The 27,967-nt window shown below is 36.3% G+C and overlaps 1 protein-coding gene across 1 annotated transcript; it reads right to left on the bottom strand.

Moving 5' to 3' along the window:
- Positions 1-26: 26 nt before the first annotated feature.
- On the bottom strand, positions 27-26,852 carry hsd17b12a (hydroxysteroid (17-beta) dehydrogenase 12a). Its single transcript, XM_056451883.1, has 11 exons — positions 26,556-26,852; positions 14,081-14,127; positions 11,683-11,758; positions 9,929-10,036; positions 9,046-9,110; positions 8,913-8,957; positions 8,461-8,495; positions 7,895-7,976; positions 5,792-5,857; positions 5,056-5,205; positions 27-1,047 (listed from the first exon to the last, which is right to left on the bottom strand). Exons 1-11 carry the CDS (start codon positions 26,731-26,733, stop codon positions 940-942), a joined length of 960 nt encoding a protein of 319 aa, XP_056307858.1. The 5' UTR covers positions 26,734-26,852; the 3' UTR covers positions 27-939.
- Positions 26,853-27,967: the final 1,115 nt, after the last annotated feature.

Here is a 27,967-nt window from a genome sequence, read left to right as displayed (position 1 = left end):
TTTAAAAAATAAGACAAACACAAAAATCAATAGAGAAAAGTCTTTTTTTTTATTATTAACAAACAGGCATTTTTAGATTGTCACACATCAGTAAAGCAGCACAATGCGTTCCACTCTCACACGTCTGGAATGAAAACATTCAAGTTTTAACCTGCCTGGCACTGGTCCGAAAATAATCATACAGAGATCAACACTATATGGAGGTATTCAAATCCATCTTTGGATAATTCCCTAGACAAACTGGTAACATTCCACCACACCTTTATATCTTCAGTGGATTGAAATAAAACGATTATGTAAACGTGCATTAGATCTCCTATCAATCATCGTGACCAAGTTTCATATTATATATATAAAAAAAAAAAAGCAAAGGTTTTAAATAAACCAAGCTGACAAGTAAACTTCCAGCCTGAAAAGGCTAATGTACAAAAATACACTCACATCAGACCTTCGGTTTTATATCGATACAGTACAAGATTCAAAAAATAGCCACCATGGATTTAATGATAAGGCCAGCACCCGTTTATCACAATAAGGCACGATTGCAAACAAGTTAACAGGAAGAGTGCAAGTAGTAGAAGCTCCCAGATAAAAAAAAAGAAAAAAAAAAAGTTAATTAAATAAATAAACACCATCACCATATAAATACCCCTCTGCTTACAACAGCAGTGGCCACAATACCCTCCCCGCAAAACAATGCTTTATTCACCCTCAAAGAAAGACTAACCCGCTTTTTGGGTAACTAGCAATTCATTGTGGAACGTGAGCATGTCCAGATATTTAATCAAAAAACAAACAACATTTAACACACACACATACAAAAAGAGTGTTTAAGAGGCAGCACTTCAAAGATTTGAGATGTAAATGACTCAAATCTCAGTACATGTATTCTGTAAAACATTTTGGCCCGTTTGGAGTCTATCACACAATGTTCTCTTCCTATCGCAGCTTTCTCCTCCTAAGGTACCCACCACGCTGGGCCTTGTTCATGCGCAGACCCAGGTTGAGGACCAGGTCGATGGGGGCCAGAACAGTGGTCACCCAGCCCTATGCACACAAAGATATAAAAAGACATTTGTTAATAGTGTACAATAATATTGTAATTGTTGTTTGAAAGGTTAAACAAAAAAAAAAAAAACAACAAAGTATTCACTGTTTGATGAAGCTTATTAGAATTTATAGGTTTTTTTTTTATTTAACATAGTTAAGTGATATACAGGCAGGAATTTTGTGTCTCCAGAATGATTATGTAAAGCTTCAGCTCAAAATACCCATCAGTTTATTTATTATACCACCTCGGCTGAGTCAGATAAACAGCACAATGACAGACATAATGGAAGCAGATATGTAATGTTTGTGAGAAATACCACAGCAAGAACTTTCCCAATGATTATTGATGTATTTGTTGTGGACTTAATTCAAGCCTTTCGATGAGTCACACAATGTCGTTACTATGTCGAATGTCACCGTTATTCGACAATGGCGAATTCACACACACATAGCACACGATTAACTTTGCACTGTTTTTGCACAGCAAATGTGACAGGATACATGTTAATACACACTGCTGTATGGATATCCGTTATGTTAAATGTACAAAATAAACTGGGATGGAAGCATCTTCTTTTATAATTGTATTGACAAGCAACTCTGGTAATAGAGACTGTTAAAAAAAAAAAAAAAAAAAAAAAAAAAAAAAAAAAAAAAAAAAAAAAAAAAAAAAAAAAAAAAAAAAAAAAATCGCTGTAATTCATTACAAACATGCACAGTTTTAAAAATGTTTTAAACTTCTAAAACTCATTCTTGATCACATTTGATGATGATTAATGATCCCAGAGAGCTGAACAGATAATTAATCCAGTTGCTTTGCACACGTCCTGTCTTGTTGATATGATTATACGAGTTACTTCAGAGACATGTTAATACGCGGCTGTCAATCAATTTGGTGGGTGGGGAAACAGCACTCCTACGCCACATTTTAAAAAAAATAATAATAATAATAAAAATAAATAAATAAATAAAAAAATAAATAAAAAAAAGACTTCTTGTCTTTATATTAATCCAATATGACAGTGGACACACTATACCTACACACGGTCCCGTCCAAACAGCTTCCAAAAGATGATTTTCATCATAGGTGCCCTTCAAAGTGCACATGATATGGTTTATATTATAGATATCCTAATTGATTGGATATACCTGTGCTTTTAATTGCACGGAGTCCAGTCAATTAAAAAAAAAAAAAAAACAGTATAAATTAACTGCGCTTCCCTCAAACATAAGTGGTAACCATAGCTTCTCCGTGACAGTTGCTGGAAATTTCAGTAAAGTTAGGATATATTTCAGGAAGTAATATTACTTTTCCAAGTAATGAGTAAAAGTAATGCATTATTTAAAAGTAATAATATTTAAGTGAATTTTTAAAAAATGTAAAGGGAGTTTATTTTTGGTTTAATAGTTAAAAATAAATTGCTGAATTAAAGTAGTCATGTTGAATCCTGCACTCGATGAGAGAATTTGCGCCATGCGAGAACAGACAGAAACTAAGATGGCAGGCCAGAGCCTTACATTTCTGCGATGAAAGTATTCTCATTATTTTGAACGTATTGAAGAAACACGAATCATCTCAAATGGACAGTGATTTTACTAAACTAATAAAATTAAAAAAAAGCGCAAAAGTAGCAAACACATTGGTTTAAAGTTTCATTAATCTGTATATACACGTCACTACTCTTGGGTCAGGAAGTTCTCAGAAGATAACGTTTAGATAAAAAAAAAATTAGCATAAAGGTAATTAAAATTGTAGGTTATACAGTGCGTTGTTAAATTGCAGAGCTCCTCCATTTAAAAAATAAAATTCAATTTCTGAAAGAGATCAAGCCTCAGCCAGGTATGAAAAAGCAACTCAAAAGTAATATACTTTTCATACAAGTGAATTCAGAAAGGTAGCTAAGGGTGTGACTCCACTAAAGTATTATTTTCTCTGCAGAAATATGAGTGCTGTTCTAAAAAAAAAAAAATAATAATAATAATAAATAATAATAAATAAATAATAAACAAACAAACAAACAAACAAATAAATAAAAAAGCTCTGCTGCGAGCTCTTCAACAAGTATTAAAGGGGTGGTCCACTATGATATCATATTTTAAACTTTAGTTGATGCATAATGTAGCTGTCTGAACATAGACAACATCTCTAAATGTAATGCACTCAAAGTTGCAAAGGATGACATTGGCTTTTACAGCGTTAGCTTAGCAAAACCTACAACAAATAAAGTTTGGGGACTACAAAATACATCTGGGCTAGTGAGATCCCAAAGGGTTTAGGTTACATGCATTCACCATGCGCAGACAACCCGTGCAGCGAAAGGGAGTGGCCAGAGGCACTGTAATGTTATAGCAGAAAAAGCTAAAATGTAGTCCAAATGCTGCCATTCCCACAGAGTTTGTTCTGTTTCTGTATTCGGGTTTCCAAAGGATACGACACAAGAGAAGTGCTTGCAATTTAATTTTAATTATTAACAATTTAGCTACAAATTCATATTTATCAGTCAAACCGCTGCAAACACCCACAATCTTCACCAACGCTGCACTGTCTCTCTATGCGGCCGCTTTCCGTGCTTTCTACAGCTCAAATAACAAACTCGCAAAAGATATGTGAATGGTTCATATTACTTACACATGCTTATTCTGAATATATGTGAAAGACACTTGTCAGATTTTATTTTAGAGAGCAGGCGTGAGGTTCAGCTTCATCCTCTATGTCATTTTCTGTCTGCCTCTGTTGTGTACATACTGTCAGTCAGAGTAGATTATGCCTGAATCAAAGCACATGCTATTAGAAGTCTGACGCTTTTCCTGGTGACGAGGAACCTATCTGCGAATCACAACACATTATGATAGCTGACCAATCAGAGCCTCTTGAGGGCAGGGCTTTTGAAAAAACTATGAAAGTCGTTTTCATCGTTAGCAGTGTAGCTGTATACAATTTAAGATATGAAAAAAATAACATTTTCTACAAATGAAGCATGAGCACACATTGCATCTTATAAATGCAACAAAGCCTTAAAAAAAAAAAAAAAAAAACACACACACACACACACACACACACACACACACACACACACAACAGCACATGCTCAGCATTGACTGTAAAACACATGCTCCGCACCTTGCTATGCTGCCTGTTTTTAAATATGCATCACTTACATTAACAACAATAGGAAAAGCGCAAAAACACTTTGGTGGACATGCACCTCAACATGTTACTATGATCTATTAGAGAGCTCTTGCTCAAGCTTGCGCTTCTGACTGGCTGTAAGGAATTCAAATCAGGAAGATTTGACACCATAATTGTGCTGCCAAGAGTGCTACAAGCTTTAAACTTGTCTAAACCTAGCAATTAACCACAGAATAAGCAGGGTAATAACCGGTAAAGGATATTAAAATGCACTTTTCACTTCGTGTTGTGCATTAACAATCCTCATTATCCCTTACATATATGGAATAGGTCACCCAAACATTTTAAATTGACCAACAATTTAATCATCATTAAACGATTTTTCTTCTTTTGAACACGAAGATATTCTGAAGAATGTTGGAAACTTGTAGCCAAAACATCCATAGTATAGGAAAAACAAAATACTGCTGTAAATGCTACTGTGCTACAGTATTTAACATAAGTTCAATGGATAAATTGTTAAATTGATTCAGCTTAAAAATCTAAGGCACCCAGGATGTTTTTAGTGTGAGCACCACCAAGTCGTGTTTAATTGTAACTTCAGCAGCTAAAGATACTTGAAAAAAGTGCCAATCATTGGTCAGCCAGTTTTTAACGACACGTCAAACCAAAATGAGCCCAAAGAATGGCAAATTATGCTTTAATGGCTGTCATGAAAAATTAAACTTTTGTGATCGATGCCAGTAAAAATCTTGAGCGAAAATGTGTCTCATTTCATAACAATTAAAGAGTCCCCCCTAAAAAAGTAACACACATCCCTATGGTAAAAGTATGCTCAAGAAATGGAAGTGTTGGGAATATTTAGGCTGTCGTACCATGACAGCGTGAGGGAAATAGCCGTTGGTCTGGTCCTGCAGTCCCACAGTGTTCAGTTCAGCAGCTACGTAGCGCTCAGGGGTGGGCTTGTCCAGGGTGGGCGTCCTGATCTTGGTCATCTTAGTAGCCACAAAGAAAGGCAGCACACTCTGTGAACAAAGAGGTTTGTTGTTATCCGTTAAAATAGCATATGCAGGGCTTTGGTTTGAACTGCCTTTTTCCCCCAGGATTTAATGCCCTCAGCCATCTGGTAAATTGCAGTATTAATATGTATTTGCTTGTTTTTTTGTTTAATGGCAAAAATCAGCAATTTATGGCTATTTTATGACAAGATCAATTTAGATAAAACATAATACTAATAATAATAATAATAAAACTTTTTAAAATCAAGATACTAGTTTGGGTTTGGTAACATTTTGGTGATTAACACATACAGTATCAAACTTTTACCCTGTTAACAAACTTGAACTAGTCTCCAACTAAGGCATTGTGCTCAAAACTTCACTATAAATTAAAACCTTTGATAAACAAAAAAGTCAAAAAGTGAGGAAAAAAAAAAAAAAACTATAATTGTCAAAAACAAATTGAATCAAAACAGAGAGGAAAAAAACAAAACAAAAAACAAAACAAAACAAAAACGCTTCCAACATATTAATTCCCTACAATTTATATTGTTTCACCATGCCACATTCTTTAAAATGGGTTTTGAATAGCTATGAATGATGCTTCTCTAACCTGGATGATGATCCCTTTGCACTTGTACTCTGTTTGAAGTCCTCGTGAGAAGAAGTCTACAAAAGCCTGTTAAAAGATGGCAAGAAAACAATACATATTTACTCGTTGAGCCTGGTTAGAACTGATTTTAGTTTAGTAACAGTTTTTACACTATAATAATTATAATAATAATAATAATAATAATAATAATAATAATAATAATAATAATAACAACAACAACAACAACAACCACCAATTTGTATATGGGGCCAAAAACTAGTATTTTGCTACAATTGTCAATAGCTAGTGACTATAAAAATATTTATGGCACCCACATTTATGGCCACAATTACTAATTGTTGTATTAATAATAATAATAATAATAATAATAATAATAATAATAATAATAATAATAATAATAATAATAATACAACTTATAGGTTTAAATTATATTAATATTTAATTAATGACATAAATAGATCACCATATACTAAAATATAACAGTAATGGTTCTGATAGTACTGATAAATTTAGTGATTAGGATGAGTTACTCATGTGAAAGATCTCCACGCTGTGCATCAGATTGTACTTATACAGTTAAATTAACAAGTTTTTGCAATTCAATAATTTCACACCAACGCAAGGATAGCTAATTCTCTCCATAGTATCAGACCCTGGGAACTCTTATGGAATTCCACAAGGCAAGACCATGAGAATTGTCAGGCACTAAAACAATAAACAATCATTTTTTTTAATTGGAGAAGATCAACTACGAAACAAGTTGTCTTGATCATGCAGCTTGAGCCAGTAGCTCACTCACATTCCACACAGTCCAAGTTTTTAATATGGTGTATATTGTGGATCTATATTCATGATTGGTATAATTTTAAATGTCTTCGTGTGATTGGTATAATTTTAAAATGTCTCAGTGTGATTGGTAAAGTGGTCTCAATTTCACTTTAGTTTCGATTTTGATAAGATCTTTGCCAGAAGCTCCACTCCAGGGAAAATGGTCTTCACATCATCTAATGACCAGACAAGGGGTCTTTGTGAAGCTTTTATGGTCTTGAATTTATGACCATTTGTTGTCATTTGAGTATTTAAGAGAAAGGTGCTAAAGTGTCTGTGGGTTCCTGTAGCCAGGATACCCCGTTGCAGTGTGTGAGTCTCTGAGTTCTGCATCAAGACTTTGATGCAATGTACTTCTACATAGTCAGGTATTAATCTCTAACTTTTAAATGTATCTTTGGGTAATTGGTGTTGTACAATCTGAATTGGCTTATTTTGGTTTAATTATGTGAATTGGCATGGGAAATCTTTGCCTGACAAATAAATAAGTTATATTTGAGATTGTGTTCTACTGAAATAATTTAAAGCTAGTAGATTTAGGCTGAGGTTTCTGCAGCCTACAACCAGGATTGCTCATACATTCCGGCTCAATGGATGGAGAATGACAATCACAGACTTCGTATGATATAATCTAGTGGCTAAATCTAAGTTTTAAATTATTATTTTTATGTATGAGCAAGCATGGGGCGTGGAGCAAGCATGCTAATATTACTTGGATGTTATAACTGTAAACTAATTTCCTTCTAAGAACCAAAACTGGCAAGGTTGTGTCAGTGAGCAGATGTAACTGACCAGCATACTGACTCCAAGTGACTTTGGGTAAACAATGAACCATGAAATGGAAAGACAAGATGTTTAGAATATAGTCAGATATCCAAATTCATTCCTCATTTATGAATGTTATCAGCTCCTTATTAGAAGCACATTTGAAACTTAAATGATCACTTAAAAATGGATCAGAATTTATTTTAGTTTGTTTTCAGCTCCGAATTTAATCTAACAAATAAAAATATTTTTCAGATGAATTTTCAGCTTCTTTTCACCTACAAAAAAGCTTACACACATTTAACCTTCACCCATGCTGTTAGACCTGTCAAAGGACTAATAGATGGACTCTTACACCATATAGCATTCTGGGACAATGTTAGAATTGATAACCTGATGGTTACTTCCCTTTGGTACTTTGTCATTGTTCATTTTAAGCCCTGATTGTACACAACATGTTTACATGGAACATTTATGACCCCTTATTTTTCCAGTGGTGAAGTTACTTGCCTTAGTGGAGGAGTAGATGGTCAGCAGTGGGACTGGGAACATGCCACTGGCAGAGGAGATGTTGAGGATGACACCTTTAGCTCTGCAACGAAAACAAAAACTGTATTTCACCTTTACATTTATATGAAATAAATCTAACATCAAACATGGTGTGTTTGAAACCTAACACAACCCCGTCACCCACTGTACTCCACTTCAGCATTTATTAAATTAAATATAAAAACAGTGTAACGATGGTCTATGCGTGTTGCCATGCAGCCGCAGTAAAGTGCAGAGGGTTGGACCTATTTGTACAAAAATTTTCCCGGCTTCCTTATTGGCCACATATGTTGCACATGACCCAGGCGTAGCCAATGAAATCGCTCCACTGATGCTTTTCAATTTCACACAAAGAGTATGGGGAAAACAGGAGGGAGACACAAGAGAGGAAAAAAGACGCGGATTTCACCAAAAAAAAAAAAAAAAGAAAAAAAAAAAAGCAAAGCTGTACTGAATTTCCATTTAGTCATTTAAGGGATTCCAGACACATGCTGGAAAGGGGTTTTGATATTAGTTTCTGGACTTACCTTGCCTCCATTCTGGGCAGCACCAGACGAGTCATCTAGCAAAAGAAAGAAAGAAAAAACAAGGAGAAGGATAGGTGTCAGACAGACTTGTAAGCTCTGAAATTAATTCTAAAATCAAATAAATATGAATCAAATGGATAAAACTAACATATTAGTCCTGTATATGAGAGAGAGAGGGAGGGAGAGAGAATATGCGTGGGTGGTGAACACGGGGAGCGTTGGTGGAGATCAGCAAAACACAGAGAGAGAGAGAGAGAGAGAGAGAGAGAGAGAGAGAGAGAGAGAGAGAGAGAGAGAGAGAGAGAGAGAGAGAGAGAGAGAGAGAGAGAGAGAGGTACAGCAGTAGGAAGAGTACATCAAAGCATCACATTGCGGTACTCACATATTTTACAAAAATATTTAAGATTTCTGAAATTGTTCAGGTGGCCAATATGTTAATTGTGTTTACTTACTTGGCACACTGAGGTGATGTTGACATTGATCATGGTGGTGATGAACTGCCAATAAATGGGTGAATATTACTTCAGGTAATATGGGTAGCAATATTTAAGCCTTTTTTTTTTTTTTTTTTAAGAAGTTACTCACATTTTCTAAATCAGGAATGTGGAGGAAGAATTCGGGGTATGAATAAGAGATTCCCACATTGTTAACTATAAATTAAAAGATGAAAATCAGACAATGAGATGCGTTTAAACAACAAATATTGAGTCTCAAATAACATGTTCTAAGAATAACCACTAGGTGGTGACAAAGCATTAGGAATAAGATGCAAGCATCTAAAATCCAAATAAATATATACTAATAATAAATAAATCACGATTTCAGGTTAAAAAAAAAGGGGGGGGGGGGTGAGACTAACCTAATAAAAGGTTTCACATCAACACTGGCAGTGAATCATGAATGAAAAATGCACATAAGCTTTCTAATATTTCTGATAGCTTTCTAGTTAGCACACTCAATGTTTTTTTTTTCCAACACATGCCATAATTTCTAAAATAATCAACCTCTTACCATAAACCAACATATCTACCATTTGGTAAAAATACCATAATTAAAACATATACTGTGAAAAATCTGAAAATATTAAGTGTAATGACTAGAGTCGTTATTTAAAACAGTCAAAATATGGTGAACCATTTGGTAGAACAGGCAGTTAAAGGGTTAAAGGGAAGGTTCACTCAAAAAAAATAAAAATTTACCATTTAACTGACCCTCAAGGTGTTTCTTTCTTGTGTTGAACTCTAATGAAGATATTTTGAAAAAAAACTTGCAACCACTATCTTCCATAGTGCAAAACACAAATACTATGGAAGTCAATGGTTACAGGTTTTCAGCTCTCATCAAAATATCTTTATTAGTGTTCAACAGAACAAACAAAACACAAACAGGTAAAAAGTAAAGGGGGAGTAAATGACAAAATAAATGATGTGAACTATACTTTTAAAGACCAAGATGAGATGTGACTCACCAAGAATTCCAATCTCAAGTCCAGCAAGACCCTTTTCGATTTTAGGATAGACATCAATTTCACTGAAGTCCACTGCGATAGTTTTGGTTTCCACTTTATAGGTGCTTTCTGTAATTAGAGACAAAAAAAAAAAAAGTTAAGCAGATGAGAAAAATAAAAAAAACCTGCTGAAACGGTGTTGCAGACCTAATATTGGCATTGGAGAAGTCGGTCTAAGATCAGGCATCCCTGCTATGGCTGCTGTTCTAAAAATAACTTCTCTGGGACTTTGCCCATTGCACCAAAACACTGATTTCTGACCAGCAGGAGGCGCTGCGTACAAAAAAAAAGCCAGTCAGAGGAACTTCCTACATTTCCCCTCCTCTCCTCTGCTTGTTTGAGGTGCCTGCAGCAATTAGAATTTATTGTCCAAAGACTCATTTGTCTAAACACTGTTCCAGTGAGTTATGAGAGGAAAATTCCTCTCAGGTCTCGCAGCAAGAAGTGTGTGTGTTTTTGTCAATCGAAGGGTTATTTTAAGCCCTCATAAATGAGCTTCAAAGTCTTTCATTTTTGTCCAGGGGGCTTATGGGATACTGCTCTCTGTGACTCCTAACGTGGGGTGATCGAATCAAATGTGAGGTTTGAGAAATGGTTTCGGCAAATTACATCCTAGTTCGTGACTAGCCATAACCTCCTCCCCGTTCTGGGTTGCCAGCACGACTGTGGTACTGGAAGACTGGAGGGTTTTTGCCCCTCCCCATCTAAGCTCAACAGTTATGTGCCAACATTAAAGACAGGTAACAGTTCAGAATAACATATTATTGTATAAAAACCTCACCAAATATCTGCAACGCTGAAATGATTCCTGACAAGGAAAAAGAGCTGAATGGATGCTTTCAGCTATGATCGTTAGCTAAACTATGTTCATAGTTGGTTTACTGAATTTAAAAAAAAAAAAAAAAAAAAAAAAAAAAAAAAGAGCAACAATGCACAACGCCCTTAACCTGTTCCCTTAACTTGCCTCAGGCCGAATCAGTGTTATAAACTCTGATTAACAATATCACAACCTTTTACACTTGTAATGTGCAATTTGAAGACTAAAATAAAAACAACAACAACAACACCCTAAGTGTACCCTAAATATACTAGTGTAAATGCAAAAATATATCTATACAACCATGTTTAAAAAAAAAACTAATTATTTTATATTATAATATGTTTAATTATTATAATACATTATAAGTTAACATGTACATCTGTATATGACTTGTATATTGCTTTTATACCTAAAAACTTGAATGAACAGCAACAAAATTAGATGCAAAAACTTGTGTCGGTCAATTCTGAATCATCTAAACAGTAAACGCTCTGCCACAGAGCACTTTGGAGACCAGTGTCAGAAGTCATACTGGAGGACATCCATGCAACATCTGTGCACCAAGGAATTCACATTTACTGGAACAGGAATGGCAAACAGCACTTCAGCCTTATTCAGAGCAGTTTTGTGTATGACCCCTAGAGCTCGGCGTGGACCTTTGACTGTGCACTCCTGCCAGGCTGCATCAGCTCTCCACCCAGTCAGTAAACCAGCCCCCACCCCACCACCCCACCACAACCACCACCCCCGTCTCTCAGACCAGGGCTAAAAATAAGCCCGTTTCATTAACATCAGGAAGACTGTCTGTCACTCACAGAGAGGAGCACTGCAGTTTGCTAAAACACACACACACACACACACACACACACACACACACAGATGGCCGAGCACTGACCAAGAGACTTTGCCACATCGTCGAGCTTCTCCTGGGAACGGCTGATGAGCATCATGGAGAATCCTCGTCGAGCAAGCTGAGAGAAAGAAGAGCATTTAAATCATCTCATTTATGACAGAAACTTTGAGAAAAGTATTTGTGGAAAGCGAGCTTCTTTAGTTATTCATGGCAAAATCCAAGATTGAGTTACTGAAACTGAAATAGGACATTTCAATCTCTAAAAATCTTTACAATTGTATTAACAGATTAACACTGAGCTTAGAAGTACAATCAAAAAACACAATAAAATGTTTAAGTGACAGTTTAAAGTCTAAAATCATTTGCACTCTTTTGTTAAAGTGTCATATCTAAAAACTTCAAGTAAACTAGAACTTGACCTAGGGCGTACTCTCACTAGGTACAGTTGCCTTGAACTGTGCTGAAGCGTGGTTGTCCCCCCTCCTCTCTACCCAGACTGCCCGCACTCACACCGCATCTTTACCTTTTGAACCGGAGCACGCTTGCGTCATTGATGCGACTGTTCAGTTTACAGTAAGAGAAGTGCTCTCGCTCAGCACAGTGGACATTGCTTTAGTTATATCCTTTTAGTCAATTGGGATGCAGTGACATGCAGTCAAATATTGTGCCAAACAACTTCTGACGCACATATATTAAAAATCACAAAAGTCCTCGTGCTGCAGGTATTAAGAGGTTTGCTGAAAGTGCAGCTAACATGAAGCGAGGGGTTTGAGTCTTTAAAAAACCATGACAGTTTGTGTTCATTGAAAAAAATGAATAATAAATCCATATGAAACAGTCCCTTAAAAGTGACGTCGCGTCTTCAGTTTTGGACTGAATTCACACTATTCCAAACAAACAGTAGGTGAGAAGTACCCTGATGACCTACTACTTCCAGGGAAATTCTGTAGTGTGCATCCACTGGACACTTTCCCCATCCCATGAGGCCACAAGAACGAATTCATGAATAGGAGTGAAGCGACGCAACTAATGCATGTAGGTGATAATAATAAACTGTAGATAAGTCTGAATTCAATTCATACTACTTATATTCATAATAAAACACTTTTCTAATGGCTATATAATTTGGACGCAGCTTTTAAAAAAAAATTCAGTTTGAAAAACTAGTCCAACTTGGCAACAGTGGCTAAACCAATAACATGAGTTTGGGGTCGAGCTGCTTGTTTGTCCGACCAATAGCAAGTTTAAAGGTGCAGTAGGTAATTGTCTTCAGAAATATTTTTGTTGTGCTGGTTGAAAGTCTCTTCACATTCCAATAGTAATGATTAAAGTAAATGATCTAAATGCATTTATATATTCTGGGTGAGGCATAAGACAAAAAAAAAAAAAAAAAAAAAAAAAAAAAAAAAATGGTAATCCATTTAAAATTTGTCAGGCTGACAATTCCCATAAGTAGCTCAAACTGTATGTCAAAAATGTACATTTGTACATCTGTGAATCAGTTTATGCAGATCTGCTGTTTGCGTGTTCACGTCCACACGAGAGAGTGACAGCATTAATAACAAATGCTCAAATCCAAATTTTTGAAAATCCTGAATCAATATTGGAGTTACTTTTGCACACTGGTGGAAGGACAACATCATGGCTGAAGCATTTCTATTAGACAGGTAATGTTATGTTTTAAAAGTATTTTAGTCGCGCAAAGCTTATGTAGATTTTGTTTTTATGAATGGGTTATATGCACAAGTGTTGTTCAACCACTGAAATGTTCTGGTCAAAAACTGATGTGACTATTTTCAGTTTCGTAAGGGACCTTTTACAGCATCGATGATGTAGATTATTATTTAGTTTAACAGAACATAAGTAAATGGTGCTATTCCGGTTTTATATTGGTTGGTTGGCGCGTGAGAGAGTGAGACCAGAGATCCTTCATGAAACGTTGCACATTATGAAAAGTTTTGCTTGCTACACAACTGAAAACGTGCTCGATATAATACAGTTTTTCAATCAGAATTGAAGTACTATAATGTTTCCTAACTGGTGAATGACTTGATCTAATGGGTTGTATACTGTCATCTTCAAGGTCCGCTTTCATGTTTTAGGAGGCATGGCTTTAGACAGCAGGGCAGGGACTGCGTTTTCAAAAATATGCTAACCGGTTAGCATTTTGGCAGATCACCTACTGCATCTTTAATATTTGAGGGGAACCCGTCGTACTCCTTAAATGGTTATGAATTAGCTAAAAAGCAAAGTTTTGCGTTAACTTTGAAGTGAGAGAACAACTTTTAACTGTACAAGTTATACGAGGTAACAGGTCTTTTTCCACCAGCAGTCTTCTAGTCACCCTCCTTCTCTTGGCCTCAGAGTGAAACCTCTGTCTTGTGATGAGTCACTGTGCTTTCCGTGGAGCGAAGAGATAAATAAGAAGAGAAACCCTTACCTCCTCCGCATAGGATTTCCCAATCCCATCTGTGGCTCCCGTCACAACTGGAAAAAAGCAGGAAGACAGACAGGATCAATCTTTGCAGGAAATGAGTTAGTCATTTTTTTAACTTATCACAAGTTCAAGGCAAACAGGTACACCGACACACAAGTTTTAAAATCGCCAAAGTCGGATGCTAAAGTCATGGCATTTCAGCAGTGATAAGATTTCTAGATTTCATGAAGTAATGGTTAAAAGCAGCTATTTGTCAGCTAATTTGAAAAAAAAAAAAAAAAAAAAAAAAAAAAAAAGTAAACACTGACAGCTATTTTCAAAACCATGCGAACAAACACTATAACAGTAGCTACTCACAACTATTTTATATTTGCAGTTAAATTTACATTAATTAATGACATTTTGGTGCAATCTGCTTACTCCCGAGTGAGGGTTATGTGTAGGAATGGGCCTTCTTCCTAAAAATCCTACAATTTTGCATAAAGGAGAGATGAAATAAATGTACAAATTTACCCTTGACATTTGGTTAGCTTAAATGGAACGCTCCACTTTTTTGGAAAAAGGCTAATTTTACAACTTCACTAATGTTGAACAGTTAAGTTCTACCATTTCATCTACCATTTTTAATCCATTCAGCCAAGCTCTGGGTCTGGCAGTAGTGCTTTTATTTTAGCATAATACACTGAATCAGATTAGACCTGGGGTGCCCAAACTTTTTCATATGAAGGGTCAAAATTCTAATATCTTTGATAGCTGTGGGCTGAAAACAAATATACCAAACTATTTTACCTTTAAGATGGCATGGGTAATTGCCTAATTCCTTTCATAATATAAAAAAATAACTTTAAATTATAACTTATTGCAATAAATGCATAAACAAAATGACATTTATTATACCGTGGAGTTCAATGCTGACTACACTAGTCAAGCAGAAACTGCCTTTGCCGTGATTTGCTCAAAGTCTCTGCATTGTCCTCTATGCATCGTATGTATATTAAGCTAAATCTGATTCATTTACACCATTTAAATTGAAACATTTAATTCCAGATAGCTTTTGTTTGTAGTTTAACAAAAACAAATAAAAGGGTTAAGGCTGGGTGATTAATCGAAATTCAGAACCTATAAATCAATCGAATTTAACAGGTCAATGTAACACAAGCTTCGTGATTGGTCGGTTTGGTAGGGGTTACGAGGGTGGATGGTGCGGAGAGATGCGTTTTAGGCAATGTATGTTTTCATTACAGCATTAATGTTCAAAACAAATAACCATAGATAGTAGAGTGTGTGTGTTTACTTCAATTATTTTAAAATCAAGTGATGCATCATTTATTTCAAAAATCTCTCACTTGTAATATGGGAGCACATTTACTGTTCAAAACTTGTCAATGAACTATGAGGGCAAAAACATAAAATAATTGTTTATTAAAATGTTCAATTAATCAAGATTTTTTATTTTTTTTTTTAATTTAAAAATAGAAAAAACACGCCCGGCCCTATAAAAGGTTGGATTAAATTTTGATAGGTTTTCCCCTTTTAAAACTTGACACTTCTGTATTTTACATCATGTACTAAGACTGACGGAGAATGAAAAGTTGCTATTTTCAAAGACGATATGGCTAGGAACTAAAGATTTATTCTGGCGTAATAATCAAGGAACGTTGCTGCTGTACCATGGCTGCAGCAGGCACAATACTACGCAGTGCTTGAAAACCTGGTTTTGGGATGAAGCTATGCATAAAACCAATAGCAGACAAGGACGACTGGTTCAGGAAAACATTTGGTTCAGTTGTTGCTTTTAATAAGACCTTGACATTTAAATCAATTTCACATAAAGCAGCAGTTTTGCCTAAAGAAAGCTTAAGCTCAACTTTTTTGGTAGTAGTTTAGTAATATATGCTTCAGTGAATCAAATTTACGAATGCGTTTAAATTACATCTCATTTATAAATAAAATGTATACGTTTTTAGTGTTTTGAGGGATATTTAGTTACCATTTAGAAGTCCCTGTCAGTCAAACTACACAAATTGTGACAATTTTTTTAGGCTACATGCAGATGTAAACAGCTATTTTATAAGAAATATGTTTTGTGAATACTTCAGATGTCTTTGAGTGCTTTAGAACTGCAAGTTTCAGACTGTTATCAGAATCATATTTTTACTAGCATTGATCGGCGCAATTATGCATTCACAATGGTATGAACCTTTATGGGTGGGGCGGTCAAAATCTTGTTTTGATGTCAAGCGTTATTTGGGGGAGGGGTCGGGGTCAATCCTCCCCAAACCCCCCTGTAGGTGGCACCCTGAGTGTAACCACAGATACAGGAACACTGGAGTGTTTTAAAAACCATGATTCATCAGCATATAACTTTGTACTGCTCCAGTGTACCTGTAAAATTCAGTGTTTACACTCTGAGTTCGGTGAACTGATGACCTTCATGGCCAGTCAGTCATTTCAGCACTCAAATGTTAGCGGGAAATGGACGTTTTTAAAATTTCAGTATCGATTGGTACCAAATTCCAGTAGTGACCATTCCGACCAACAACACTGGCTCAACCAATAGTGTGGCCTGAGGGAGTGGCAGGATGATCATGCCACCAATAGCAGACAAAGAAACATGTTTGAATGCTCATATTTCCCAATTCCATTTAGTCATCCAGTGATGCCCTTCACATTTAGGAAAGCATTACGCCAAAATATGCCATTTTATTAGTTTTACAAAATGACAAGTGAATTTGTTTTGTTCAACAGCAATTGTTCAGACCTAAAAACCAGTTCGCTGTCTGAACAGGTATGGATTACAGGTGAGTAAAGAGTAAAACTGAAGTGTTTAAATGCTCACTCATTTGTGAAGATATATTATTGAGATAGATAGATAGATAGATGTGTTATACAGATGTAATTTTCTGTTTTATAAAATATTATTACGATTTAGGAAAAAACTCCCATCTCAATATCCCATAATTCTCTCATTTTGCAAAAAAACAAATATATACATATATATTTTTAAAAAGCTTGCATTTAAGAAAATATGTGCAATGGCTGATCAAAGTGTAGCATAGGCAGTGGTCATTGGCAAGAACACTGCTCAGGGGGAGAGAGGGGTGGTGGTAGGGAGGGGGGGTGATGACGTCTGTGGAGCACGACAGCACAGGAGGGGTGATGAGGGATCCTGGGGGCTGCTAAAAATAGAAACCAAAGGGAGAAGGGGGAGTGGGGGGGGGGGGAGATGGGAGACTGCGCAAAGTCAGATGTGGGTAGAAAGTGAGAGAGCACGACAACGAGAGTGAGAGCACTGGATCGAAAGGCAGAAGAAACAAAAGTGGTTCACAAGCTCCATTTCAAATTCATACCAAGAATGAGGAGTGTCCTAGTTTATCTCAATGGGAATAACTATATTAAAAATATATAAATTAATTATTTTTTTTAAATCCACACACATTTACTCACCCTCATATATAGTTGCAAAGCTGACTTTAAGGAACCCAATAACCCTCCTCAAAATTGTGTGTATTGTAAAATAACGACATTCTGGTTCTCGGAAGAAAACATTTACTTTTCTGACGAGCTATTCCACAAACAACGCTGAAGAGCTTTCAGGCTTAAAACCACCATACTTAAAAAAAAAAAAAAAAACCTAACAAGATGTCATCAGAGGGGCCACATTGCACAAAATATCAAACCGGTATTTTCACAACTTGAGGAATTCCAAGCTTCAATTATGCGGGTGGATCCCAACACGCATAAGGCTTGGGGACAATTCCCAGAATTCCACACAAAAATGGGGTCACAGACACAAAGAGGTGGCAAACATGCTTTTACTTAAAAAAAAAAAACCACACACACACACTGTCCTTCTACAGTCAACAGCCACCAACATTTTACACAATCCCAATCATCACAAATACTGCAGTAGACCTACTGGAACCCGCATGGACCCAAGATTCTCATAGAAATCAGTCAAGTTTAGTGAAGGAAAAATCATGGTTTGGGTTACATTGGAGGCGTGTGAGTGATCTGCAGGCTTAGACAGTCTGAGGTATCAAGACATTTGTGTTGCCCATTACATTACAAACAACAGGGGAGGGCAAATTCTTCAGCAGGATAGCACTCCTTCTCATACTTCAGCCTCCACATCAAAGTTCCTGAAAGCAAAGAAGGTCAAGGTGCTCTAGGTTTGGCCAGCCCAGTCACCAGACATGAACATTGAGCATGTCTCGGGAAAGATGGAGGAGGCATCGAAGATGAATCCAAAAAATCTTGATGATCTCTGGGAGTCCTGCAAGAACGCTTTCTTTGCCATTCCAGATGACTTTATTAATATGTTATTGGAGTCATTGCAGAGATGTATGAATGCAGTCCAACCTCATGGGAGTCATACACAATATTAATTCTTTTTTCACTGCACCATGACTTTAGATTCTATACTGGACATTAATTCTGTTAAGAGACAAGACTTTTGTCTAAGCAAAGTCAGACCTTACTGTCCCAATTAAATAACTAAAAATTAAGGCATAATCATATTTTATTTTGGTAAACTAAGCCTTGCCTTTCATATAAGCCACTTCTGATACCAAATGATCTACTAGAAGTCAAGTTATTATTTGTTCCTCTAAAAACATGGATAGGTGACAAGACTTTTGTCAGGTAGCGTATAGTGGTGGATCTAATTTTGTAAATATTATGCACACAGGTTTTGAAATTCATAGGGAACACTGCAAATATAATTTCAGGGAAATAAAAGTGATACTTGTTGGTGACTTAAAAAAAAAAAAAAAAAAAACGATGTACACAATGACATTACGGCAGCCAAAGATGGGTTAGCATTAATTAAGTAGCATCTTGCTGCTAATGTTAAAGCATCGAATCAATGATTTAAACAAAGCCCCTCTGAAACAGGGATGGCACGAGCAGTCGTGCTTGGGTACATTCACGAACAGTACGTTCAGAAATACAGAGCCGCACAGGCGCACTGGCCCTCCTCCGACTCAATATTCCAGCGCTAAAAAAAGCAGCCAAGTGAGTAAAAATAGCTGCCTCGTCTGGAACAGCCGCAGCACTTGAATACCAACAAGATGCTGCCCGCTCACCCTCAATCCCTCTCTCTGCATCCCCCAGCAACCCAGCTCATTGTAGAGGGGGGGGGAGAGAGAGAGAGAGAGTTATGGAACAAGAATTTTATGCTTGCAGCAAAGATTCGTGAACAAAAACGGTGCTTACACACAAACAAGAGAAAAAAAAAAAACACCAAACAAACAGATGACCAGTGTAATGTAATTAAAAATAAAAGCATATGAGGGGAGATTGGGCCATCTACATTCAGACCTCTACTGTATGCAATCAGTCGCATCACTTTCCCGCTCTCTCTCTTCCTCCATGAATGAACTGTTCCCGTTCTTGGCTCGCTAGCACTGCAGAATGCTAACACCTCCGCCCACTCCCCCCCAAAGCAGCATCATGCTTTAAATAGCACAAGCCAGTCACATGGCCAGCAGGAAAAACTACACACCAGAGCAGTTCAGCACCCAAAATAGCATCTATTCTCAGATAAAGGTGGATTGAAGAAGAAGGGGGGGGAAACGATGTGGGGGTGAGAGGGTGCAATATCAGAAATAGCAGCAAAAAAAGTCACATGCTCACCAAAAAAAAAAAAAAAAAAAAAAAAAAAAAAAAAAAAAAAAAAAAAAAATCATTAGTCCTATTCGCAACAGTCTCCTTGCAAAAAAAATAATTAATTAGAACAGAAAAGGGCAGAAAAAATTCAAAACATCTAAATATAGAGCTGGTATAGCCTATTTATAGACGCCGGTGCGGAGGAGAAAGCTTTGTTTTGCTAGCGCGGAGACGCATTGCTGCTGAAGCTGTGCAGCTTGTCATGGATGACTGAGGTGAAAATACTGTGTGAAAATAAGAAAACCTTACATTGATATTATCGTAGATTTTTAATTATTATTAAAATTATTAAATTCAATTTTGACCAAAGAGATCCAATTAAACTTTTGTTCCATGTTAGCGGTTTACAATGGGATGTGAATTTATAGTGTAACGTTAAACGGCAGATGGAAGATTTCCTTTTTCAGGAAATAAATAAATAAATGGAGCCGAGTCGTGACAGAGAAGAGAAAAGGGATGGTGGGGGCTCGCAGAGGGCGAACAAACAGTTTCGGGAGGAGGGGGGAGAGAGAGAGGGTCCTTAGTGATGGGGATGAGCAAGAGATGGAGGATGGAGATAGGCTTAGACAGAGAGAGGAGGAGGGGGTAGCGCTTTTACCCAGCATCCTTGGCCCAGGCACGTGGCAACAAGCGTGTTAGTCACATGAACGGCAGCGTTCTCTTTGAAGACCCCCACTTCTTCAAAGCCCTCCCTTGAAAACAACAGCCAGTTGTCATCATTCACAGCTCACACATTCACAAGTTGCGCAGTCCACATTCACTCACTCACTCACACAATCACACACTGGGGGAGCACTTCATTCACTGTCCCTTTTAGCTAGCATGAATGGGCTAACGTTGCTATTCACAAACTTCCGTGTCTAATGTTGCTCAGGTATCAGGCCTATAGGCCCGAAGTGGTTTCTTAAAGCTTTGATTTGAATGTCAAAGCAAGTTTGTATGACACAATCGCCCCCGTCCCCATGAATGACTGCAGCTCTATTACATAACTGTGATTCTCGAACACATTTAGTGTTCTAAGGAGGGATGAAGTGAGCCACTGGAGGACAAGAAAGAGATGGGTGGGGGTTGATGAAGCTCTAATTTTGGCTTCCTCGCACTGCTCGGTCAGCATTACAACTCAGCTGAGAGAAACGCTAACCTACCTTGTTCTCACAATACACACTGCACCATAAACATCACAAAAATACGAAGGCCCTCTTATGCCATATACAGTGCTCAGAATAATTGAGTACACCCCATTTTGAAAATGAATATTTTTCTCCATTTCTTAGTGAATAAGGCAATGTATTTTGGTGAATTTAAACAACAGATTTATTAAAATAATATTTTAGTCACCAAACATTTAGATATTGAAAGATAATACAATTAAATCCAAGCAAAACATTACAAATCTTTCAATTTTTTTGCTTCTCTTGATTTTTCCTTTTTTTTTAAATTTGTATTTAATATTTTTTATAACATATACAGTAAATATAAAATTACGGTGTGCTAGTTTTTGGACCGTTATCGCAAATTATTTGGTTAGGTAAGCTCCAGATTTGGCTTCAGTTCTGACTAATCTAATGTATATGCACAAATATAATATTGTATAGCTTCCTATTAAAAATATGAATTTAAAAGATAGATTTGTGAGGGGTGTACTTGTATATGCGGAGCACTGTATTAAATAATGAACTGCAAAATAGATAAAAATACCCATTACAACAGAGAAGCAGTTGCACTTAAGTTAAATTTTCCAAAACAGTTATATAACAACATTCATAAATTATGAAATTTGTGTTTAAGTCCTTGTCTATTCATTGCTAAATCTCATCCTCACACTAATAGAAAAAGTTAGTTACAGTGCTCAGCATATACAAGTACACCCCTCACAAATCTCTTTTAAATTAGTTTTTAATAGGAAGCTATACAATATTATATTTGTGCATATACATTAGATTAGTCAGTACTAAAGCCAAATCTGGAGCTTATCTAACAAAATAACTTACGATAACGGTCCATATACTAGAATACCAAAATTTAGGTTTAGAAAAATATTTTTTTAAAAAAAGAAAAAAAAAAAAGAAAAAAAAAAAAAAAAAAAAAGATATGAAAAGTTTAGTTAAAATTTTGTAGGTTGAAATCTATTTTAATGTTTTGCTTGAATTTAGTTATATTATCTTTCAATTTCTAAAGATGTCTGGTGACCAAAACATTATTTTAATAAATCTGTTTGGTTTAAATGCACTAAAATACATTTCCTATATTCACTGAGAAATGGAGAAAAATATGGGGTGTACTCAATTATGCTTAGCAGTGTGTGTGTGTGTGTGTGTGTGTGTGTGTACACATATACACATACACTTATCTATGGGACTTTCAATAGACATAATGGTTTTTACTTTACAGATGTATATTCCATACACCCTCCCACACCAACCATACCCCTAAACCCAACTCTCATAGGAATCAATCTGCATTTTTACATTTTCCGAATACTTTATTTTATGCGATTGAGCAGTTTACCTTCATTTAACATGCTTTCTAGTTTGTTTGTTTTTTTACAATAAAACCAAAATCAAGTGTAGTAGTGCAACAGGATTTTGTTTGTTTAATTTTTTTGTAAACCAACAATGCTGTGTGTGTAAACCATTATTATATATAACAGCCAGAATATGGTCAACCATTTGGTAGAGCAGGCAGTTAAGGGTTTAAACAGCATCCCCCCTCCCTTCCCCCAAGACTAAAAAATGTTTGCTAATAAGAATATGCTTATGGATTTCATTTGATTAACAAATGTGAATTGTAATTCTTTTAAAAAAATCATACCAAATTTGAGTACAGATGTATACGTATACATGTATTAATGGGATCAATCATCAGATCATGAACCTCAAATGCTTATAAAAAAAGTGATCAAATGACTTGATTAGACTGTTCGTTTACAAATATGTAATTCCATCTGGGTTTCCTCTGCGATATGAATAATTTAATAATTTAGAGAGAAAGATAAGCCACATCTGATCAATAATAAAGGCCTAAAAAGCCTTTGTTTCACATGCTGCAGGAACACCCTGCACTACAACTAAACCACTGCCTTGCAACCTTTACCATGTCAGTGCAGTTCGGAAGACAGACACCAGGGGTCTCCCGTAATCGTCTCAGGGACGAGGAATGCCTGACAACTACAACACACCAAACCGCTTTCTGCTCAGTTCTCTCTCATACATTCCACTTCATGACTCACCTTCAACGTACTGCAATGTCAGTAGAGTAGATCTTCAAAAATGCATCATCTAATGGCATTTATGACATCATACAGTCAACATGACAATGAAGCTGTTTGTGGGGTGAAGTGGAGAAGATTGCAAATGCGTCAAGGATTCATTAGTTACACTCACATGCGAGAGTTTCGAGATTTGGAAATGAACTCTTGCTCAACCTGATAAAACCTGTGATTCTGGATTGGCAGGAACAAGAACTTGTCCCCCCCCCACTCCCCACTCCTAGCTTCACCTAGTCACCTTCAGCTAGTTTGCGCACGTGGAATTGAACGGGTCCAACAGGTGCCCTGCTTTTTTAGTTTCAGGGAGTGGCATTCTTCACCTCTATTTTTTTGACATGGCACTGACAGAATGTACGAAGGATCGGTACGAAGTTCAAAATGTGTTACTGGAAAAGGGAGTGGTTGCCAAGTGTGCAAAGGGGTGATGCTTATGAAACCTGCTGAGAAAAATGTGCAGGTCATATTTCACTCTAAAAAATTACCACAAGTTGGAAGTTAATATACCAAAATTATAACATTTTCATGCAAAATATGCACCTACATAACTTCAAATAAAAGATACAACACTCTTGGGAATATAAGGTATGAGAGTGGTCACTGGGGAGGTACACATTTTGTACCTAAAGGTTTGACATTGATACCTTAACCCTTTAACTGCCTGCTCTGCCAAAAGGTTGACCATGTTTTGACTGTTTTAAATAATGACTGTTCAAGTAATTTAAGGAATGACTGTATTATATAATGGTTTAGACTACACAACATTTTTGGTTTACAAAAACAAACTAGCAATCCTGTTGCACTACTACACTTGATTTTAGTTTTATTGTGAAAATAAACCAAAAAAGAAAACGTGTTAAATGAGAACCTGAAATATTTTATGGCATACTTAAAAAAAAATTAAAAAGAGGATTTAATATTAAAAATATTTTATTTTGCACTTCAAGTTTTTTTCTGATTTTTCATAATATATATATATATATATATATATATATATATATATATATATATATATATATATATATATATATATATATATATATATATATATATATATATATATATATATATATATATATATAAATAAATAAATAAATTCCAGTACTTTTACCATAAACGGACACATCTACCATATAGTAGAGGTTGACATAGAAATTATGGGATGTGGAAAAAAACATTACTTTAAAGTGTGTTAACTAGCGACATTAGAAGTTAAGAAATCCAATTCAAATTTTTTTTTTGTCTTGGTGGGGCAGTTAAAGGTACATATTAGTACTAATATTTACATTTAAAGTAGAGATCATGTAATCAAAAATTGGGCCCAATCACACGGTTTCAGACTCGATCGAAAGTTACCTCCCAATCAGGGCTCGAAAAAAATATTATTATTGCACTAAAGTCCAAAAGTGAAGAATTTATGTTATTTATTACTTGATTGTTCAAGCTACCTTCCAGAAGTGCTCTGTTTGTTAACAGTTGTTGAAATGTTAAAATAAGGTGAATCAAATAAAAAATAAGGAACATCCTGGATCTGTTTCTTCACTCCTCTTTATGTATTATAGAAGTATCTGATCGGGTTTTGGTAGATACGCAAAATCAAATGACTCGGAATCGTGGGTAAAAAAAAAATCCCTACACTGAAGTACCACTTTGGACCCTTTTGAAATGATACCGCCCCAGTGACAGCTTTTGCACCTTTATTTCCAAAAGTGTAATACATGACTAATATTTGCAACCTTTTTTTTTTATATCCAAAGTGGTTTTAAACCACAGTTCATTTATGCAAAATTGCAACTTTTTGAAAAAAGGTTTTAAAGAGTGAAGAGACGGTTTAAGTGTGAGTGTCCATCAAAGTGTTTTAGCACTACAGAACTGTAAAACTCATGATCAGTGCTAGCTAAGTTGCTGGCATTAAAATTTATATATTTTTAACAAAAAAAAAAAAATCTCTACAGCACTATAAATGCTACAACTAAACTAAAAAAAAAAACTAAAATACTACAAAAGAAAGATTTCAAAACTGACATTGTACATATAATGTGTTCAATCTATTGGAATGGGAGTCAAACTACAGGTGTGTGTAGTGTTTGCCATCACAATCTACTTTGCCTGGCATACATGGTTTTAAAAGTTACTTTTAGTTAAAGCTAATATCAAATCTTCAAAACTTTTGGGGAATAAAAAATGTGTTAATATGCAGCATCTGGAAACAGTAAACCACATTGTTCACAGGTGATGTAACTGATTCAGTGTATCGGTTAAACTTGTAAACAGTCAGTATTTAAGCCTTTTTAAAGTGAAAATTGATTTCAGAAGATTTCAGTGACAAGTGAGAAAAATCAATAATAAAAACAACAACAATATTATGAAGCAATACAAGCGAAGCATTCCAAGCCAGATTTGTATTAAGTTTATTTTTCCAGTATTTCTGTAAAATAAGCTAAATGTCATTCCTTCGATGAAATCAACACAGAAAAAAAATCCTTTACAAAAAAAAAGTCTATCTCAAATCGCTTCACATCCTCAATGCCCAATCCGACCACTAGAGGCGTTGAACACTGGAGCACCTGCTGCCAAGGCAACATCCCAGGCAGTGAAAGACTATGGCATGATGAGCCATTTCAAAATCTTTAACAGTGAGGTGAGTTTTAAAGTAACAGTATTAAAAGTGCAATCGTGTGAGAACTGAAATCGCGTCGCCTCACGGGTTTTGTATATTCGAGGACACACTCAAGGCTCCCCTCACATGCCGCACGTGGTATGGACCCGCATTATAATTAAGATTGGCGTTTTAAACTGCGTCATGTTGCCAAAACCAACCTCAGTGCCCCAGTGAGGGGAAGAAGCGGACAGCACCGGTCAGAAACGCAGGTAGTGGAAAAAAACAAACCGAGTTTTACCCGCAAAACTGTCAAAGGAATGTTTAAAACGCGTTTGTCGGGATACACATTGGCACGCGCAGCCAGGAAACTGGATAACTGGGTCAGGCCGAGCACATACGATTCAGGAAAAACTAGAAATGCGGGAGAGAGAGAGAAATCATAACTGAACGGCTTGGATATCTTAACAAGTATGCGTTTAATATAAAATACAAACTGTTTTAGCTAATATTCCATCTAATTAGTCAAATTTCATATTTAAGCGAATATTTTGTGCAAAAAAAAAATGTCTGACTGAAATACCTGAATGACTCAGAGTGACATGCAATCTGCGCATAATATATGAATGTATGGCGCAATCAGTCAACCTGAGACACACGTCGCCTCCATTGACCATACGCATAAAATACTGATGTCTCAATTAGTCTTTTGATTTAATCTCATTTAACGATTAGAAATTGACGTGAGTGGTACAATGACCCCCTCCCCCCGTTTGTGGGTTCTGTCAATAACATGTTAAATGCGCAAAAAAAGTTTAAAAATTATTAGTTCCCCTCAGAATCCACGAAGTTCATCTTTATTTAGTTTAAGGTTGCGCCAAATGCGCACCACATTTATCCCACCCATATCCTGTCAATACAAGCTCTTATGTCGCTCAACTTACCTGCCCATTTTCCCAATTTGGGAGAGAGTAAGTCCCCGTTTCCCAGCACCCATATCCTGAATCCAGTGATGGTCTTGTACACCAGCCACAGCGCCAGCGAGGCCGTGATAAGTGCACCGACCCAGAAGAGCGCTCTTTCGGCAGGCTGTAGCGTCTCCACCACGTTAAACGACTCCATGTCTACGGCTGGCTGTGCGTGGTGAATGACCTGCAAAATTAGTCGTTATGCACTGCTTTAAAGCTTCAATGTGTGCGCCCCTTTATAAGCAGGTTGTGGCATCACACCCCTACAACTCCTCTAACATACTAGTCTATCCAGATTTAAGTGCACACCTCCCACATACTCCATCGCCGCCCATGCGAGCCCACGTCCGTTGCCTATTGGCTGAAACTTGCGTCCGTCAACCGCTACTCGCCATTCATTGGCTATTGTGCGCGTCAATCTCAAAGAGCCCATTCTCATTCATTTGGTTGCCCGTTTCAATGGGGCGGGCCGAAAACTCTTCTGATTGGACGATCATTACGGTAACTTCCATTCAAATAATGTCATTGGTTGTGATTCAGAACTGGTTTTTCTGTTTCAGTCAGGGTTACGAAACCTCCAAACCCACGCTTCCAACGATCACCCCCCACACTATTTTATGAATGAAGTTTGTTGCTCATTGGCCTCATTGGCTGCTGTTGTCCCGCCCCTGCTTAGCAGACGGGAAGATTCCATTCGTCGACGCGAATGCCAGTCACGTTCATTCACTGGAGCTGTCACACCAATGAGTCATACTTTGAGGGAAGAAAAAGAGACGGTCATGCTTATTTGGTGCATTTAGTTCGAAAGCCACATGTATGGCTCACTTTGTACATTTTGTAGACTTAAGTAATGCACATGTAAAAAATAGTGAATTAAAGACACATCCAGCATGTCCTCACAGTGTATCAGAGACGAATGAGACAAACGTTACGAGTGTGTTGTGAATACTGCAAAGTCATATAGAAAATGAAAAATGTAATGGATATCGATATGTTGATCGATAGAAGTTAACATACCATAAAAAACACTGTATTGTCTAATTTTTTTTGTGTTAGAGAGACTCAATATTGAAGATATTTGTGGAAACAAATCTGCAGTTTATGTGTATATGTAAAATAAAGACAAATATCAATATATATTAAAGGGATAATTCAAACACAAATGAAAATTCTTCAAAAATCATTGTTTACATGTTTCCAAAATGCTTATTTTGTGTTTAACTGAACTAACACAACCCTCAAACTGGCTTAGAACAGGTGAAGGTGTTCGCAAATTATGACATAATTTTCATTTTTTTTTTTGGGTGGAGGAGGTATCCCATTAACAGGTAATACACAACATTGTTGGATTAGCAAACATTTGTAATTTTTCTCAGAAACTGCGTATA

This window comes from Danio aesculapii, chromosome 25, assembly GCF_903798145.1.
Source record: "Danio aesculapii chromosome 25, fDanAes4.1, whole genome shotgun sequence".
Classification (NCBI taxonomy): Eukaryota; Metazoa; Chordata; class Actinopteri; order Cypriniformes; family Danionidae; genus Danio; species Danio aesculapii.
This window is presented reverse-complemented; position numbering and strand designations above follow the sequence as displayed.

Excerpts from the sequence above, each read along its gene's own strand:
- hsd17b12a (XM_056451883.1), bottom strand. The coding sequence starts at position 26,733 with ATGGAGTCGTTTAACGTGGTGGAGACGCTACAGCCTGCCGAAAGAGCG. Across the intron at positions 14,128-26,555 it reads CAAATTGGGAAAATGGGCAG|TTGTGACGGGAGCCACAGAT; the intron begins GTAAGTTGAGCG and ends GCTTTTTTCCAG. Across the intron at positions 1,048-5,055 it reads ATTTCCCTCACGCTGTCATG|GGCTGGGTGACCACTGTTCT; the intron begins GTACGACAGCCT and ends TTGTGTGCATAG.